Source organism: Gasterosteus aculeatus, chromosome 8 (assembly GCF_964276395.1).
Source record: "Gasterosteus aculeatus chromosome 8, fGasAcu3.hap1.1, whole genome shotgun sequence".
NCBI lineage: Eukaryota > Metazoa > Chordata > Actinopteri > Perciformes > Gasterosteidae > Gasterosteus > Gasterosteus aculeatus.
Window position 1 is genome coordinate 17,383,886 of NC_135695.1, and position 15,873 is coordinate 17,399,758.

The 15,873-nt window shown below is 44.9% G+C and overlaps 2 protein-coding genes and 1 non-coding gene across 3 annotated transcripts; 2 read left to right on the forward strand and 1 right to left on the reverse strand.

Annotated features, from left to right (window-relative positions):
- Positions 1 to 76: 76 nt before the first annotated feature.
- spata6 (spermatogenesis associated 6) lies at positions 77 to 11,276 on the forward strand. The gene is made up of 11 exons (XM_040184982.2): positions 77 to 322; positions 915 to 1,052; positions 1,415 to 1,463; positions 1,594 to 1,635; positions 1,752 to 1,876; positions 2,824 to 2,904; positions 5,354 to 5,797; positions 6,983 to 7,085; positions 7,673 to 7,713; positions 7,879 to 8,039; positions 9,787 to 11,276. The coding sequence occupies exons 1-11, from the start codon at positions 236 to 238 to the stop codon at positions 9,899 to 9,901; spliced, it is 1,386 nt and encodes a 461-aa protein (XP_040040916.2). The 5' UTR covers positions 77 to 235; the 3' UTR covers positions 9,902 to 11,276.
- On the forward strand, positions 7,358 to 7,430 carry trnak-cuu (transfer RNA lysine (anticodon CUU)). Its single transcript has one exon. It is a non-coding gene; the product is annotated as a tRNA-Lys (tRNA).
- dnttip2 (deoxynucleotidyltransferase, terminal, interacting protein 2) lies at positions 9,488 to 15,799 on the reverse strand. Its single transcript, XM_040184980.2, has 7 exons — positions 15,583 to 15,799; positions 12,922 to 14,789; positions 12,256 to 12,385; positions 11,987 to 12,082; positions 11,669 to 11,833; positions 11,298 to 11,407; positions 9,488 to 11,056 (listed from the first exon to the last, which is right to left on the reverse strand). Exons 1-7 carry the CDS (start codon positions 15,655 to 15,657, stop codon positions 10,948 to 10,950), a joined length of 2,553 nt encoding a protein of 850 aa, XP_040040914.2. The 5' UTR covers positions 15,658 to 15,799; the 3' UTR covers positions 9,488 to 10,947.
- Positions 15,800 to 15,873: the final 74 nt, after the last annotated feature.

Consider the following 15,873-nt stretch of genomic DNA (forward strand, 5'->3'; position numbering starts at 1 on the left):
AGCATCTCTGATTATTATTTAGCTACATCTTTTTAAAATGCAGGGCACTGTGTTACACATTTGGGACGAGATTACCATGTTTGAAAGGCGGAGGCAGACGGCGATGTCAAACGAGCGCGTGCGTGCGCGCGCGCGCGACGAGAGGGCGCTTTTGATTTGTCACTCCTTGATCACATGACCGCACATCCGCTCCGTCCGTCTGCCATGGCAACCAACTTCGAAAAGTTTGTCTTGAATGGCTTCAGCGAGGAAGAGGAGGCTTCCCGCCGCCGCGGTGCGGCCCGCGTCTCTCAGGTGTACCGTACACCTGCACATCCGGGCAGTTAAGTGCATCATTACGCTGCGCCTTTGTGGCAAATCTCACATTTGAAGGCAACGTCAGTCAACGCGAGCTAGCTAGCGAGCTCACGCTCCTTTCCGTCTCCTTAGTGATCCTCGAGGAACGTTAGCCGATGACGTCAGCTAAGGATTGTGACTTAAATGTTACGTTTTGTAACGGCTGTGGCGTTAGATAAGAGTTTTACGTTATAATATAAATATTATACCACTTGGGTCAGGGTGAAGCGTTAGATGTATTTGCATTGGAAATGTTTAGAGTTTAGAATTTTCGGTGGTAAACTGTTGTCATTTGACTTAAATGAAGAACGTTCGCCTGATGTGGAAACTTAATTGCACACTTGTGCTTTTTATATCAGATATGTAAACTAACTTTAGATACATTTTAAACTTCAAAGAGATTTGAAATGATGCTCATTTTAAAAATGTGTAATTTTGTATTATTATTTTGTTTATCCTGCAAAGGGAAACTCTGTTTGATGGAACACTGACGGGAATCAGCCAGTAAAGGATGCTTACAAAACCAACACAATGTTGTTCAGCGACTGCAGTCCCTTCATCACACTGTTTGCGTGCAGGTCACATGTCCGGGAGTGCTGCTGACTAACAACAGCGATGTGTACCTCAGTGTGTGTGTGATGGGCCAGTACAGGAAGACCCCCCGTCTGCCCCCTGTGTTCCCTTTACTCTTCAACCATAACATGTGTTTCGTCAAGGTGAGGATGAAAAATGAGCTTGAGTCACAGGCGATGATGTAGATCGACTGTGTGTCTGTGGGGATTGTTTTACAGAAATAGTGCATGTTTCTCCGAAAATACAATATGTTGAATCCTATCAATGCATATTTATTGTACTTTTCATTACAAAAGAGCAAGGTTCAAGTCTGCGTCTTAGAAGTATTTTTTTCCTCATTTCATTTCGTCATTGCATTTGAACTTGCAGCCCTCCAATCTGAACATCCGGGGCTCGTCCTCTGATAGAAAAGGCCATCGTTCCCCCTGGGAGTCGTGCACAGTTAGATACGGGGCTGTTTGTTGTTTAAGTATCGATCTGCTTTGGCTGCACTCTGTTTTACCAGACTTTCCCTGGCGTTGTTGACCCTGCTGACGTAGCCGACCTCCTGGAAGGTAAACGGACTTTTGGGATTTGCTTCCTGGTCTCTCTAAGCCCTGAATCCTCTGCCGTGCAAGCTTATAAGCTATCAGCCGTGATACTGATCATTAGCTCGCTGTCTCTTTGTGCTTTCCTTCCTCTCAGCTGACACAACATCTTTTGAGCTGATTCAGTTGGTGCCTCCAGGTATGCTTTCTGATTATGCCATATGGGCATATTTATTACTCGGCAAAACACAGCATCTCTAACATGGCTTGTGTGTGTGTGTGTGTGTTTCTGTTTACTCTCTGTGTGGATTTTAGAGGGTGACGTCCTAGCCACGATGAAGGACAGCAGCAGAGATTTCCTGTACCCTGGTCCCAGAACGAGTCCTGGAGTAGGAGCCGAAGAGCGAGAGATACTGATGAGGAGATCATCCTCCTTCCCTGTGGGCTGATTTCCATCTCTTCATTTGATTTATTTCTTAAACGTCATTAAACACCCGCGCCCATGAAAGAGTCAACAAAGGAGTAATAAAGTTACTTTTTAAGTGTAAGCAATAAGACACACGTTTATCGAGTGACTTATTTTTACAACAAAGTGTAAAAGTAGCTTTTACAAGCAGATCTTAATCGACTACGTTAGATATTATTATGCGTTATGTGTATTCAGTGAAGGAATGGCAAATATATCTTTAACGCTACTTCTACCACATTATACACACAGTTTGCTCACTGGTGAGTAAAATGTTTGTCCTTAATTAAATTGTCAATGAATAGCTTTTTTTTTTTAAATGTTCAATTTGGAGTAACGTTGAAGGGTCTGTACTTTTATTTATGTATTTTTCTGTTACTTTGAGCAGTTCAGCATGTACATTACATGAGCGACTGCACACTGCTCTTAGTCAATGCAGGTCTGTCAGTGGACGCGTTAAAGCGTTGTTCTCGTGTCACAGTGACATCGTGATCCAGCTTGATTGGCACCTAAGTTTTCCATATGGAGCATCCGACAGAAGCTCTCCTTTCACTCTGCAGCTTGCCATTTTGTCATTTCCCCCCTCTTCTTATATCATATCTTTCTCTCCCTACCTCCTGCAGTTGGCTTTGTTATCCTCCCCCTTGTTTTGCTAGGCACTAACTGGCATATTTAAATGGCTTCACCATTGCTTTTATGTGTTTCTGTCTGAGGCCTACCCACCAATTTAGACGTCTCTTTCCAAATGCCATATTATTTAAACATCAATGGGGCCTTTCTCTTTTCTGCTGTTTGTTTTTCTCCAGTCAGGCAAAGATTGAAGAATTTGTGAGTGTAAATTGGTGTTCCAAGCAGTGCTGTTATCCGTCTGTTTGTCGGCTAAAGGTGTTGTCTTTGTACCTGTGGTCTTTCTCCCTCCAGGGAATCTCCCCCAAAGTGGAGTTTGCCACGACATCAGACATAGAAGAGATTGAGAGGAGAGACGGCTTGCCTGCCTCACCTGTAAGTGTGTCTTCTTATTGCATCTCGTATATCTTTACCTACTCACCCCTCACACACACACACACACACACACACAGTCACACACAGTTTTTCAAATTGGTTGGAGCTTTGGACTGCTTCTGGTTTGTCTGTTGTTGATTTGTAAAACACTTTAGATTAGGGTTATCACATGTATGGCTCTTCCAACCTGCTTTGTTTGAAATGTAAACATTAAAAACCCATCAAAGTGCCACTCGTACGTCGAGCACAATGTGTGTGTCGATCAGCCTGAATTACCGCTCAAAATGTCTTGAATTTGAACACATCACAGCTTTGTACTGTGCATTCATGTTTTGACCAAAGCTAGAATACTAAAGATTTATCTCAAGAGAGCTCTGATGAGTGCTATCGCTCGCCATCACATTTTTCTGTTCCTACCATGCACCTTCTATTGTTGCCATGGCTACTGCATCTATCTATCCACACTGGCGGCGTTTCAAGGGGATATGTTCTCTCCTTGTGAATGTAATTATGGGGAGGCAGATTTGTGATGTTGATTGCGAGGCTTCTCTCTCATCTCTGACTAGATGAGAGTTTTCACAATATTTGTCACAGAACCAGGCGGACAGCCAGTCATTTTCACATGAACTATCCAAAAGAATGGTCCCCGGTATCTTTGCTACTGTGTCCTCATTGATTTTTAAGGGTACCTTTTTGATCTTTCCGTCAAATAACATTGTACTTTTTTAGACAAATCTCCTCTCTATTTTTCTTTTGCTTGTATGTTTACTCCCAAAGATTCTCCAGGAGAAAGATTTTTGTCCAACCTCAAACAAAAAGGACATTGGGCTTAGAAATTTTTCTTTTTCTTCTAAATGATAAAAAAAAATCCCTGGTGAAGAAGTATTCTAAAGCTAAATTGCATCTACCCCTTCATGTCAAGACTTAAGTGGGTCAAATGTCAAAAATACTTCCAGGATAAAAATAAAAAAAAACAACAAAATGTAGGTGGACTCAGATTTGCAGTTTGGGCTTCTAAAAAATGCGTTAACCGTCAGCAAAGTTAAATCTGGGTATGGGATAAAGCATGCAAAAAAGTCTGTCATTTTGTAAAGGTTGTACAGACTCATGCAGTATACTCAAAGGCTAAATAGTTGGAACTGTCTCCGGCTTTTTACTCGCACGTAAAGATCAGCAGGAAAAGGCTCAAAAAGAGTGTCACATCAAAAAAAAAACAATGAAAATCTTTTCTCAAACCGCCGTGTTTGTATCATGCATCCATCACACAGCGGCTGGCATGTGGTGTCACAAACACTGCCATGCACGTCCCAGGTGCGGCAACCTAAGCTATTTGTTTAAATGGGACGTCACTGACAGCGAAGCAGATTGTCAGAGTGTTCTCCCGGCCCCCCGGGGGGGGGGAGGGTGTCTGGACCGGAGCCCCGCTGTGGCTGTCAGACAGTAGAATTTCTCCATTTTCTCTCCTAATGGCTCCTCAGCAGAGGCATTTCCCGGACTGCCCGCCCCCGCGCCCCACAAACCATGTCCTGTTCTAATAGACGTTCAGGGTAATCTTCCCAAACCATCTGAAACGCCAGTGATGAATACGCACTCAGCGATGTCTTGGTCTTTCTTTGCAGGTTTCCGGGTGCTCTAATCTGACCCTGACTGGACAACTTTTTTTGTTCTAAAAGTCTCTTTTGGCCATTGGAGACAGTAGGACAGGTGGTTTTAGTCAGTGTGTTAGCCAGTGCATTTGCCAGATTGTTGTACGGTTTACGTTGGATTGCACCAGTTTAGTGTTGGGATATTAACATTGTGTGCATTGTGGAGCAGCTAATCCTCAGTCGCTGACAGGAATACTGATAAACTCTCAGACAGAAGAGCTGGTGTTAAAGATGATGGTCGGAGAGCATACATTCCTCAGATTTATTGAATCATACCAATCTCAAATGGCAACTAGCAAAATAATCTATTTATCATTTAGTTTCTCTTAAACATTGTTTTAATGTTCTGTGAGTTCCCTAATTAGCATTTTGATTATCTTTGTTTTACAGCCAGGTAATGCCTCTTTATCATATTAGACTGGAGATGGCCATCAAATGCAATTAACATTTAGTCTTAATTTATTTATCCCTGGCTGGCACATTGCATCGGAGAATGATGTTAGCGGCCATTAGGTTTATTAAAGCGATTGCGCAGAGGTTGTCTCCATGGCAGTGCCGACTGCGAGAGCTGCTGTTGTTGTAACACTTAAGGATTTAGCTGATGGTTTACAGATTCTGTCCACGGAGGACAAGCGTCGCCATGACGGCTGACGCTTGTGTGAAGGAACGACGTTGTGGTCTGCTGATAAATCTGCTGAGATAAATGTAATGTGTCACCTCAAAATCAAGGCTTTGTTTCACCAAATGCATCAACATTGTCCCCCCCCCCCCCCCCCTCTCGTATTCTGTCCCCGTTTACCCAGACCTGCCGCCTCTCTCCAGTGAGACCACCTTCGGCCCGGGACAGACGGGCTCCAGCGGAAAATTCTTCGCCGTCCCACGTGAATTTTCCCAAAACCGACGACGCAAACCGTGTTTCCCGAAGGGGCGGGAAGAAAAAGCCAAAAGCTGCGGCTGGACTTACAAACTCTGCACCTTCCTCGTCGTCCAGACGCCCCCCCTCTTCATCCACGCCTGGCCGAAGTCCCCCGAAGGACGAGGAGGGAAGACGACGACACGCGTCTCCTCGAGCTTTTGCGAACCCCGGCTACCACCAGCACACGGTGTCCTCCAGAGCGCGCGCCTTGTCCCCTTACACCCACCGCAAGATGTGCCAGCTCTCAGAGGACGGCAGGCAGCGGCTCGGCCATCTGCGGCTGGGGCCGCACCGCTTCAGGGGGGAGACCGAGAGCCGGCCGCCCTTCTCGGTTGGGCGAAGGCTTATTCGTGTAGACTGGAACCAGGTGACGCGGAAAGCGAGGCGTCGGTGCGTTTAATGCTATTAACGCACACGTGGACAGGGGTTGAAATGAATGGGATCCTGAATTGATGTAGTTCGACCCTCCAGTGGGGAGCTGCACAGAATTGAACATAATCTAGTGGGCAGATTAAGTGCAGGGCACAATAAGAGCGCGGTGTTAATCTTTCTACCTGCTCTGTTAATGGATTTTGACGTCACGAAAGCGTTTCGCCGCGAGCACGAGTGTTACAGAGCTGATTATCCGCACTGAGGGCCTTGAGTGTGCTTTAATACCACTGGTCCTGCATTTAAACGGTTACGTAGTTATTTGTTCACACTTTTAATTATGGCCGCGCCGCCGCTGTGCGATATTGGCATATAAAAGGGAGCGACTCTCGGATCGCGCAGCCACGGGGAGAACACGGCTGATGGACACGAACCACGCGGCCTCCCTCCCTCCGCTACCTGCTGCATTCCTGCTTCTTCAATTACATCAAATATAATCCTCGGATATGAATGCACTAAGATGCTGTTATTACAAGAAATGATTAGGTGGAGAGTTGTTGTTTTTGTCTCACACATGAAAGGAATTTACAAGAATAGACTTTTTTTTTTTTTTTTTTGGCTGTGGCTTTCCGGGGGCATTGTTTGGTGGGCAATTAACCCCAGTAATTAAGAGTCAAGCTGCAATTAACAAATAGATACCTAATGAAGTAGCTTAGCCCAACGGTGAATTTGCCTCAACTCGCTGTTCATTTGTGTAGAGGAAACGCATTTAACCAATGCACCATGACATTATTCTTCTTTGTTATTTATGTGCTTTATTATTATTTTCAGCTGAGATGAAAGGCAGGCGGTGGTAACTTTGTTTTGTTTTTCCTTTTATTCTGTGCAAACTAAAGCGTGGATGATGCATTCTGTTGTTGATTTAAAATACACAACAAGATCAAATGTCATCTAATTTTTATTTGAAGTCGGTAGGTTGTGTGATTAATATGTCAGTATCTGGATGCCGCTTAAATGTCAAGAGGAAAAATACCAAAACAACCTTGCTGTGCATTTGTTTTACTATGCAGCCATGAATCAAATTACAACGGTGTTGAGTTAATGATATTGTTTGACAGCAGGTTGTATTTCTGTTGTTTTATCCCAGGTCCCTCGCTGCACTGGTGCGTCTGTGGATGAACCGCCTTTCTCTGCTCCACACAATCTCAGCATCCATCAACACGCCTTCAACCTGGCAGCCGACCACACAGGTAGGCCCTCGCCTCCACATGCAAAAACTAATACACGGATTGTTACATGCGTGTTCCTCGGGTCATGCTATGCTTGCTGCAGAGGAAAGTGGTCTGTAAGTGTTTGTTTTGTGTCGTGAAAATGGATTTATTTTGTTTGAGGTTTTGCGTCGCCATGATAAGAAGTGGTTGAGTCTTTCAAAACAATTATTTAGCTGCATTTATATTTTTGGTTTGATGATGATAAAAATTGTCATCATTTAACACATTCAATGTGGAGGTGTTGAGCAACTGCCTGGCTAGCTCAGTCGGTAGAGCATGAGACTCTTAATCTCAGGGTCGTGGGTTCGAGCCCCACGTTGGGCGTCACTGCTTTTGGATTTGTAAATTGATCATTTTCAACATGTGTTATTTGTCTTATTGTCCAATGTAATGCACCAACTGCCATGTCAAAGTCCTTGTATGTCTAACATACTTTGTCTATAAATGGTCCTGATGTTTAAAGGAGTACACTTAACATTTAGAAATGTACTGTATATTGATATACTGATATTCATCTGTCAAAAAGCTGAATATTCTATCGTGATGATAAACCTTTTTCATTGTAGATTCTTCTCTACAAGGCAGTTACAGACCAAGAGCAGCCACAGTAAGCTTCTTTATAACATTTCAAACACTGTCACTCGTAGCCAGACTAACACAACTGTTTCAGACACTTTGTTCTTAGAAAAGGATTTCGAAGAGATTTTAGCATACCAGTTTTATCCAAACTAACTTGGTAACATTGAATGTTCATGTTGCTATAAATCTATAGCAACGAGACGTCTCGCGGGACACGTCGGGTTCTGTGGCGGCCCGGTGGTCTCCAGAGACACAGTCCAGAAGCTTTGTGAGAGCTGCTGCCGCAGCGCAGTCCACACTGACCCCGGCCGACTCCAGGAGGACTCTGAAGCTCGGATATTCCCTCAGAGAAAGGTAAACTCTCTACCTTTAAAATTGTTTGGAAAATGTTAAATCAAAGCCGCTTCAGGGATGATAATAAAGCAAAAGGCAGGTCAATATTATGAACAATGTTAGTCATAGAATGTTACCTTTATGTGGGAAACCTCAGATATGTTAGGTGTATTATATAATCTAATAATATAAACCAGCTGATTTTGTTCACTGATGCCAAAGCAGAGGAAAATATATACATTTTTAGTGGGTTTACCTCACACATATCTGTGGGAATCATCTGTGTTTACGCAAAACATCTTACAAGTCAAAGAGACACCTGTATGAGTTTCCAAATACGTGGCAATCCTGTGAGATGCAAGTCACATCGTGCGTGTGTGTGCGTGAGCTCATACACATCCAATCTTTAATTTTGATCACACTCGACAGCCGGGATGATTTCCCCTCCACCTTTTAAATTACACGAGCTGATGTCTTGTCATGTTTTGTTCATTACTGAATCGGGAGGCAGGGAGAAGGGAAAACAAAAGAGGAAAATGGTATTGATTTAGGTTTCAGCTCGAGTCTGATGCATTTGACCCGATGAACGGCGCTAATACATTCAGAGGAGACCTTGTCATCGATCACGGCAGCTGCGAGTTGAACACAGCGAACGCGACCGCTGTGCCGTGTTGTTTGTTTGCCCACTGCACAGACCATAAATAAACATTAAAATCAATAGTCAATCTTAAACTGCAAAGTAAATTGTAGGAAATGAATGATACTTTTCCCTCAATTGAAACGGCGACAGGAGTTTTAGACGGGGGGGGGGGGATTAGAGCAGGCCTTTGTAGATTCCCGCAGTCAGGCAGAGGGGCACGTCTTACCCCGCATCTTTGATCTATAAAGAAAATGACAGATGCCAGTGGCAACGTTTGCTCCCTAAGCCCCGAAGACTCAGTCTATTCATGTCTCTGGATGATTCGTCCTTGATGACTTTTTGAAGCAGGTAGCCGGTTTATCTGATTACGGATGAAAAGCTTCCGTTCCACAAAGTGTGAGCCAGCGTCACCTCATCGCCCCGACAAGTAGGCCGGCACGAGAGGCAATGAGTTCATCAGTGTTCACTTCGGTCGGTCTGTCAACGCAAGATTGCATAACTGCCTGTTGTCGACTCGCAGACTCATTTATCCCTCCAGATGAAATGCACCATTTTTTTTGGTCAATTGTGAAATTAATTAATTAATTTGTTTGCACAAAAAAGGTAGAATTTAAGAGGATACACATTTAATGCATTCATTTATATAGTTTTTCAAAGTATAACTTCAGTTTGCGGGTAGTGTCCTTTTTGCATTCACTTGCACATCTTGTGTTGCAGCACAGACTAGTGGACAAAAGGGATCACTTTGACAACCTCTGTTTAGAAGTTGTACAACTGAGGTAATAAAATATCATGGGAAGAGAGACTCAAAATATTAGGTCAGACAATGTTAAAAAGTTAATTGACTTTATTATTCTCGATATAGTAAACTGTTGAAGTTGGTTGTTAAACCAAAGGCAAAGTTGAAAAATCATAAAACATGATTATTTTATTTGAGAATAGCAGTCAAAGAAAAAACCTCATTCGACTAAGACCTCAAATCTGAATTTGAGCAGATTACTAAGCGGAGAAAAATAAGAAAAAGGTGCCTTTTCACTTTTAGTTTATCAATACAAAGCGATAGATGTTGTAGGTGTGTATCCATGACCAACTGCGTTAATAAAGGTTTTTGTTTTTTTTACCGCTCAGGCTCCAGAACAGTCGGCCAGGTCCATCCTACTGCGAGGAGATCCACAGCAGAGTTCAGAGGATCCTGCACACACACAAAATCTCCTGGGACGCCAAAGTCACCCTGGACCTTTAACTTCCAGATGTGCTGGTTAACGGAATAGTGGAATCAGTCGGAGTAACAACCTCCCTCTTAAACACGTCGATTCCCTTTGATGTTCATACAAAATGTAGATCTTCCCGAGGAATCGCTGCGCTGTTTTCTTTGTTTCTCTAAAAAGGGAAGTCAATTTGCCCTCCCACCAGCTGTTTTTTAAAAATTCCAACAGAGGCATCTTATCTCTAAAGGCGTGAATGGAAATGGCTCGAGTACAAGTTTGTGTGTAAGCTGCAGCTGTTAAGGACTCATCAGAAAGTAGCCGAGAGACACGGGGGGGACATGAGGGACAAAAGTGATCCATGAAACAGCAGATCAAAGACATTTAGCCTCAGCATAGAGAAAGATCCTCAGTGCACATTTGTCTTCAACATTGAGGCAGTCCGGTTGCAACACACTTCCGTGTGACGGTTTCATTCAACCACCGCAGATGAATTCCATCTTTTGTTCTTAAGCTGCATTTGTACTCGCAGACTCAACTCTGAAGGATTCTGAATATCGACAAGGTTTTCCATTCCACAGAAGAAACAGTGACTCAACCTCTTTAATGCAAGGAGTACATTGACTTAATGTCCAGCAAAGATCTAATCAGAATACATCGGATTTGTATTCTTATCTAAATTGTTTTCAAAACTTTAATCATGATCTCCTTTAACTTCAATTCCAGTTCAGGGCACCAATTTGTTTGCAGTCAATTCATAGTGTCATGTTCTAAATGACACCGTGGGTCCATCTTTTTAATATTCAGAAATAATCACTGATCACTTATTTCTTTCAACCCAAACGAGAAGTGTTACCAGCCAGACTTTAAAAATGAGTTGGATTTACTGTCACTGGTGCCAGTCAAGACACATTTTAATGTTCATATGATGCACGTATATTTAGAAAGTCTATGATTATGCAGCTGCATGTTTGGAATATTAAACCCCATTTCATTAAAAAGGTTTCAGTTGCATACAAGCATTTACAGTCTTACAAAAGCACTGACTGTTTATCGTCCATAACCAAACATTGTGTCCTCGGATCTATTTCTTACGGGATTTATTCTTCTTCTTGTTGTTGTTGTTCCTCTTCTTGCCACCTCCTTGTGCCGCTCTTTCCATCATAATGTGCTGGTACTTCAGTTTGTTGCTCCTGGTGAGACAGAAGGAAAGGTCACGTTATACGTCTGCAGTAATGGGAGCAAACCGACCAGTGTGCTCACTGAGCGCTGCTGTTGTGCTGTGACGTAAGAGCCACAATAAAATATTGTGTTGTGATGGATGGTTTGTCTGGACATTGATAGAAAACACCGTATTTGGTCCTACCATTAATCCCTGTGACATAATGAAGCCAACATGAGTAAAAAGAAAAAGGAGCTTAGTCTTTGACTTACTGTCTGAACTGAGCGTCGGCGAGAAGCTCCTCCACCATCGTTCTCTTCCTCTGCTTCTTGGGAAGACGGGAGTGATAGAAGTCGACCGGGCTGTCCTCCACCGTACCAACCTGTCACAGGAAGGAGAGGCCGGCTACAACGTGTGGCTGACTAAAGCACGTGGCACATGTAGGCAAACTCCTCAGTGTGGAGCATGATGGAACATTTAGGATCATCGATGGGATAAAATGAACACAAGTCTCATACGATCTTCTCTGCGGTGGTAAAATGAGTTATTTAAAAACAACGTTTTGCCACATTCGCCATGTAAAGCAGAAAAGGGAAGTCATCAAAGGATTGTCTTCCACTATCGAGTCCATTACTCCACTAACCTGAAAATATTTGGGAAAGCCGTCTCGGTCGTTCTTCTTGTAGAACCTCTTTGGATCCAAGGAGCCTCTCATCTTCAGGACTTTGAGGTCCATTTTCAGCTCTTTGGTCATCTCGGGGGCTTTCATATTAAACCAACCATCTCCGGTTGACTTCTCCCTCTCCGTCTGGGGAAAAACATGGTCATTTTAAAATGTATTGGAGAAGCCAGAAATCTGCTGTAGCGTTTCACGTTTGAGGGAATTGGGTCACGACATTTCATCATAATTGATTCCACAAATGACAAGATCTCACACCAAAGCACAGCTTTCTAAACATACCCGGTTCTTCAACTTCACGGCGTTTTTAGATTCACTGTACGGAGGCACTGCGTCCTTCTTCTCAAAGTCTGGTCCCATCACGCTCTTCTTCATCACCTGTGGACATTAAAAGCATCAAGACACAAAGCCTTCTTCTCAGAGAAAACACTTGAATCGTAAAAGACAACAAATTACATCATCTCAGGCGGCATTGCCTGTGCTTGCAAGCTACAACGTTCAATATACATTCTGAATAAATATAATCTTCAAAAGATCAATTACTCATTTACCACATCCGGGACCTTCCGTTTTCGCAGCGAGCTGGAAACCGGCTTTGACTGGCTGCCGTCCAAACTGATGTACAAGCCCCCGAGCTCCTTCAGTCTGATGCCGGGGTCGATGCGGCTGGACATCCCCTTCCTGGAACCAATTGGCACAAAGAAAAGTCCTCAGGAAGAGCGGTCGTGTCTGACTGTTTCTAACGATTTCAAACTGCTGCACGGGTAAAAATTACTTTTATAAAGTAATGTGTTATCAAGCAGCGTTTAAAAAAACAGCTATAAAAATGAGCGTGGCTGAGCTCGGTTCCACTAGGATTAAATGATGTGATTCCACTTGGCTGTAATTCACCAATTGGTAGAGTAATTTATCTACAAGGCAGTAATTCTAGTTCATTATAAACAAATCCCAAGAAAAGACTCCAGGAAGCAGGTGATATCAGCACGGAATAAAAGCGAGCTCTAAAGCACAATTAACACACGGATTTGTTTGACCTGTCAAAACATCGCTGTCAATCAGGGCGCTTAGAGGTGCTAGTAGACACATTTTATGCTACGCTAACATAAGGGGCTGCTAGCCGTAGCTGTAACATTTAGTATAGTTTAATCTATTCCAATATATACACCGAGTGTATGACTACTTGTACATGTGTGTAATCCTTACTTTCATATACTTACAACAGAGGATTTCTACTTGAGAAAAGGAATTGTGCATCTTCATCATCGTCGTCGCCCCCCTCCTCATCAACAAACTCCTCATCTTGCCCCTCCTGCTCCACCTCGGTTGGCTTCTCGTAGTACTGCTCATCCACCTCCTGCCCGGGCCGCGTGTCGATCATAAACAGCCCACAAGAGGACGAAGCTGCTGCTGCTCCACACTTGTGGGAAGCTCTTGCTCGCTCCTCTTCCTCCTCCCAAGAACCGTCAACCTCCTCATCTTCAGATTCCTCATCCTCGTCGCTGTCCAGCAGGCTGATGATTTTTGTATTCTCGACAACCACGACGTCTTTCGGTTTCCGTCCCGGGTCAGAATCCACGGTGATGCTCCGGCGCTGGCTGGACGGCACCTGAATGGACTCAACTTGCGCCGTGTTGGATCCAGCTGGGTTTTCCTCCTCGCTGGGCCCAGTTTTCACAGCCACCTCGTCTCCCTGTGGCGCGCGGGCTTCCGCATCAGCAACTTCCATGGCTTCATCCATCTCTTCAGTCTCCTCTGGGATTACAAAAGCGCTTTCACACAGTGTTACCGTAGCGGATTGGAGAGGTTTCCCCGTCTTTACGGGCTGGATTGCGTCCTGCATCGTCATCTTCTCGGAGACTTCCCAGTCTCCATTCAGAGCACACGGCTCCTCCTGTTGGTGTCCGTCGGTCACTGCGGGTTTAATTAGAGCTTCCGCGGCACGAGCCGGACTGTCTGATATCTTGAGGGTCACATTGGAGGATTCGTCTTCAGAAACGAGAATTACTCCCCCTTCCGCACTTGTTGCAGCTGCCTCAGTTGGTGTGAGATCAGTACAAATCCGGCCTTCCTCCAGGGTTTGGTTCGCTTCCACCAGCGTGCAGTCTGCTTCCTCCAGGATCGCTGTACTTTCTAATGTGGCATCATTGATTGAACTGACCTCAGCTTTATCTAAAATAATACTACAGTCCATGAGTGAGCGCCTGGTGGCCCGAGTCATGTGACTCGTGGTGCCCGTCTGGGAACGGCTGTCGGTCGTCTCGGAGTCAGAGTCCACATTTCCGGGACGGGTCGATTCGGTCTTTCTCTGCCCGCGAGTCCTCCGGCTGTAATGGGGCCCCGACTCGAACCCCTCGGAGTCGCAGGATTGGTACTCGACGTTTGCGGCAGCCGCGGCACTCGCTTTAGCTGCCCGGCTCAGTCGAGCTCTCGAGGCCGGTGATTGAGGGGCATCCGAGGTTTCGTCCAGGTAGGCGGGGATCGGCCCGGTTTGCCTTCTGGATGTCGTCGCTCTGCGAGCGGTGGACTTGGAGGTTTCAGCTCCCGAGACGCTGGACACGAAGCTGTCGGCGTCCGAGAGCTCCACGTCTTCGGTTTGCCGCATGGCAGATGATCTGTCGCGTGCCGTTTTTCTGAGACTCCTGGTGACTCTCTGGGACACAGAGTCGCCGACCTCAACGAGGCGTCTGGGAATCACCTTCCTCCGTGTGCTCCTGCGGACACCCGTGTTTGACACCGCGGAAGAGCACGATTCCACCTCGGAGACGTCATCATCTTCCTGACTTACCAGCTGAGGCTGTAGTCTCCTCCTCCCCCTGGTGCGCGTCATTGGTAGTTCGGCGTCAGACATCACAGAGCAGACCGAGTCCACGTCGGACATTTCCACCGGTGTGCACGTCTGCTCTGGACTGTGCAGTCTGGCGGCCCTTGTGCATCTTTTTAACAGGGACGTAGGTGGCGATGGATTGAGTGGTCCCTTGTTTTTTTCCAGCTGGCTGCTGGTTTCCTCAGGGAGGCTTTGGGTCGGACTTTCTGCACGTTTCTCCCCGACAGTGCGCCTGGTTCTCCGACTAGTGGAAGGAGTGGCCTGTTGGACAGAAGTAAAATGGTATTTGTACAGCTGGTGTTATGAGAAGAGGAAATAGACATTAAAACGTTCTTATGATCAACAAATAACATTAAAGACTGAAACCTACAATTCGTCACTCCTGAGTCTTTCTGACCTGTACAGCCGGTCTGAGGATTCATTTCTACCTGAGATTATTGCAATCTAAAAGTGGGTCCACATTTTATAAAAATTTAGATCAGATTTGATGAGCAGGATGATGTGTGAGTGATTGAGCAAGAATAAAATAGTCACTGTTTATGAAGGAAAAGTCACCCGGTGAATAGAAGGAGTTATTTCTCCTGCTTAACATAACTAAAGAGCCGGATCTTTGAACCTATTGAACCACATATCGGCAGATTATGAAAGTTAAAGGGGATTCATTTAGCTTTGATAAATACATAAATCTACACCAAGGGATACATGCTGACCAGAGGCCGAAATAGTGGATGAATTGACAACGTGTCTAACTGATGCATCTTCACTCTGCTCCTATTTAATTCATTATTATTCGATTCCGGATCGATGTTTGGGCGACAAACATTTTCCGTCGAGTCTCGTCTGTTTTCGTTACGGGATCGTTTTATCCACTTTGTTTCACAACACCGACACGTTGGCTAACTCTGCTGCCACGGATGTTGTCCACGTGAAGTTCGAGCAGCTGCGCACGCTCAAGCTAACAGACACGTGACGCGGCTCCTGCGCATCGAGCCGAACCTTTCCTGAGTCTCTGGACTTTAGCGGCTTTTAACGAACACGTCTTTGTCATACGTACCGGGACATCAGCGGACTGGTCGGGGTTTACTTTCATTGGGGTGGACACGGTGACTCCTCGTCTGGTGGCCACCATCTTGCATGCGGCTAGTACACTAAACTACCCTCGCTGGCTCCTAACACTTCCGGTTTAAGAGCTGGACTCAACCAATCGATCAACGGTGACAAGATACAGGCCGAGTAGACGATCGCAGAGTTGTGAACTCCCGAGACGTGAGGGCGGGAAAGCGGTTTGGATATTTTGGAGTTAAAAATATACGGCTGTTAGTACTTTATTGAAAGTTTTTATTTT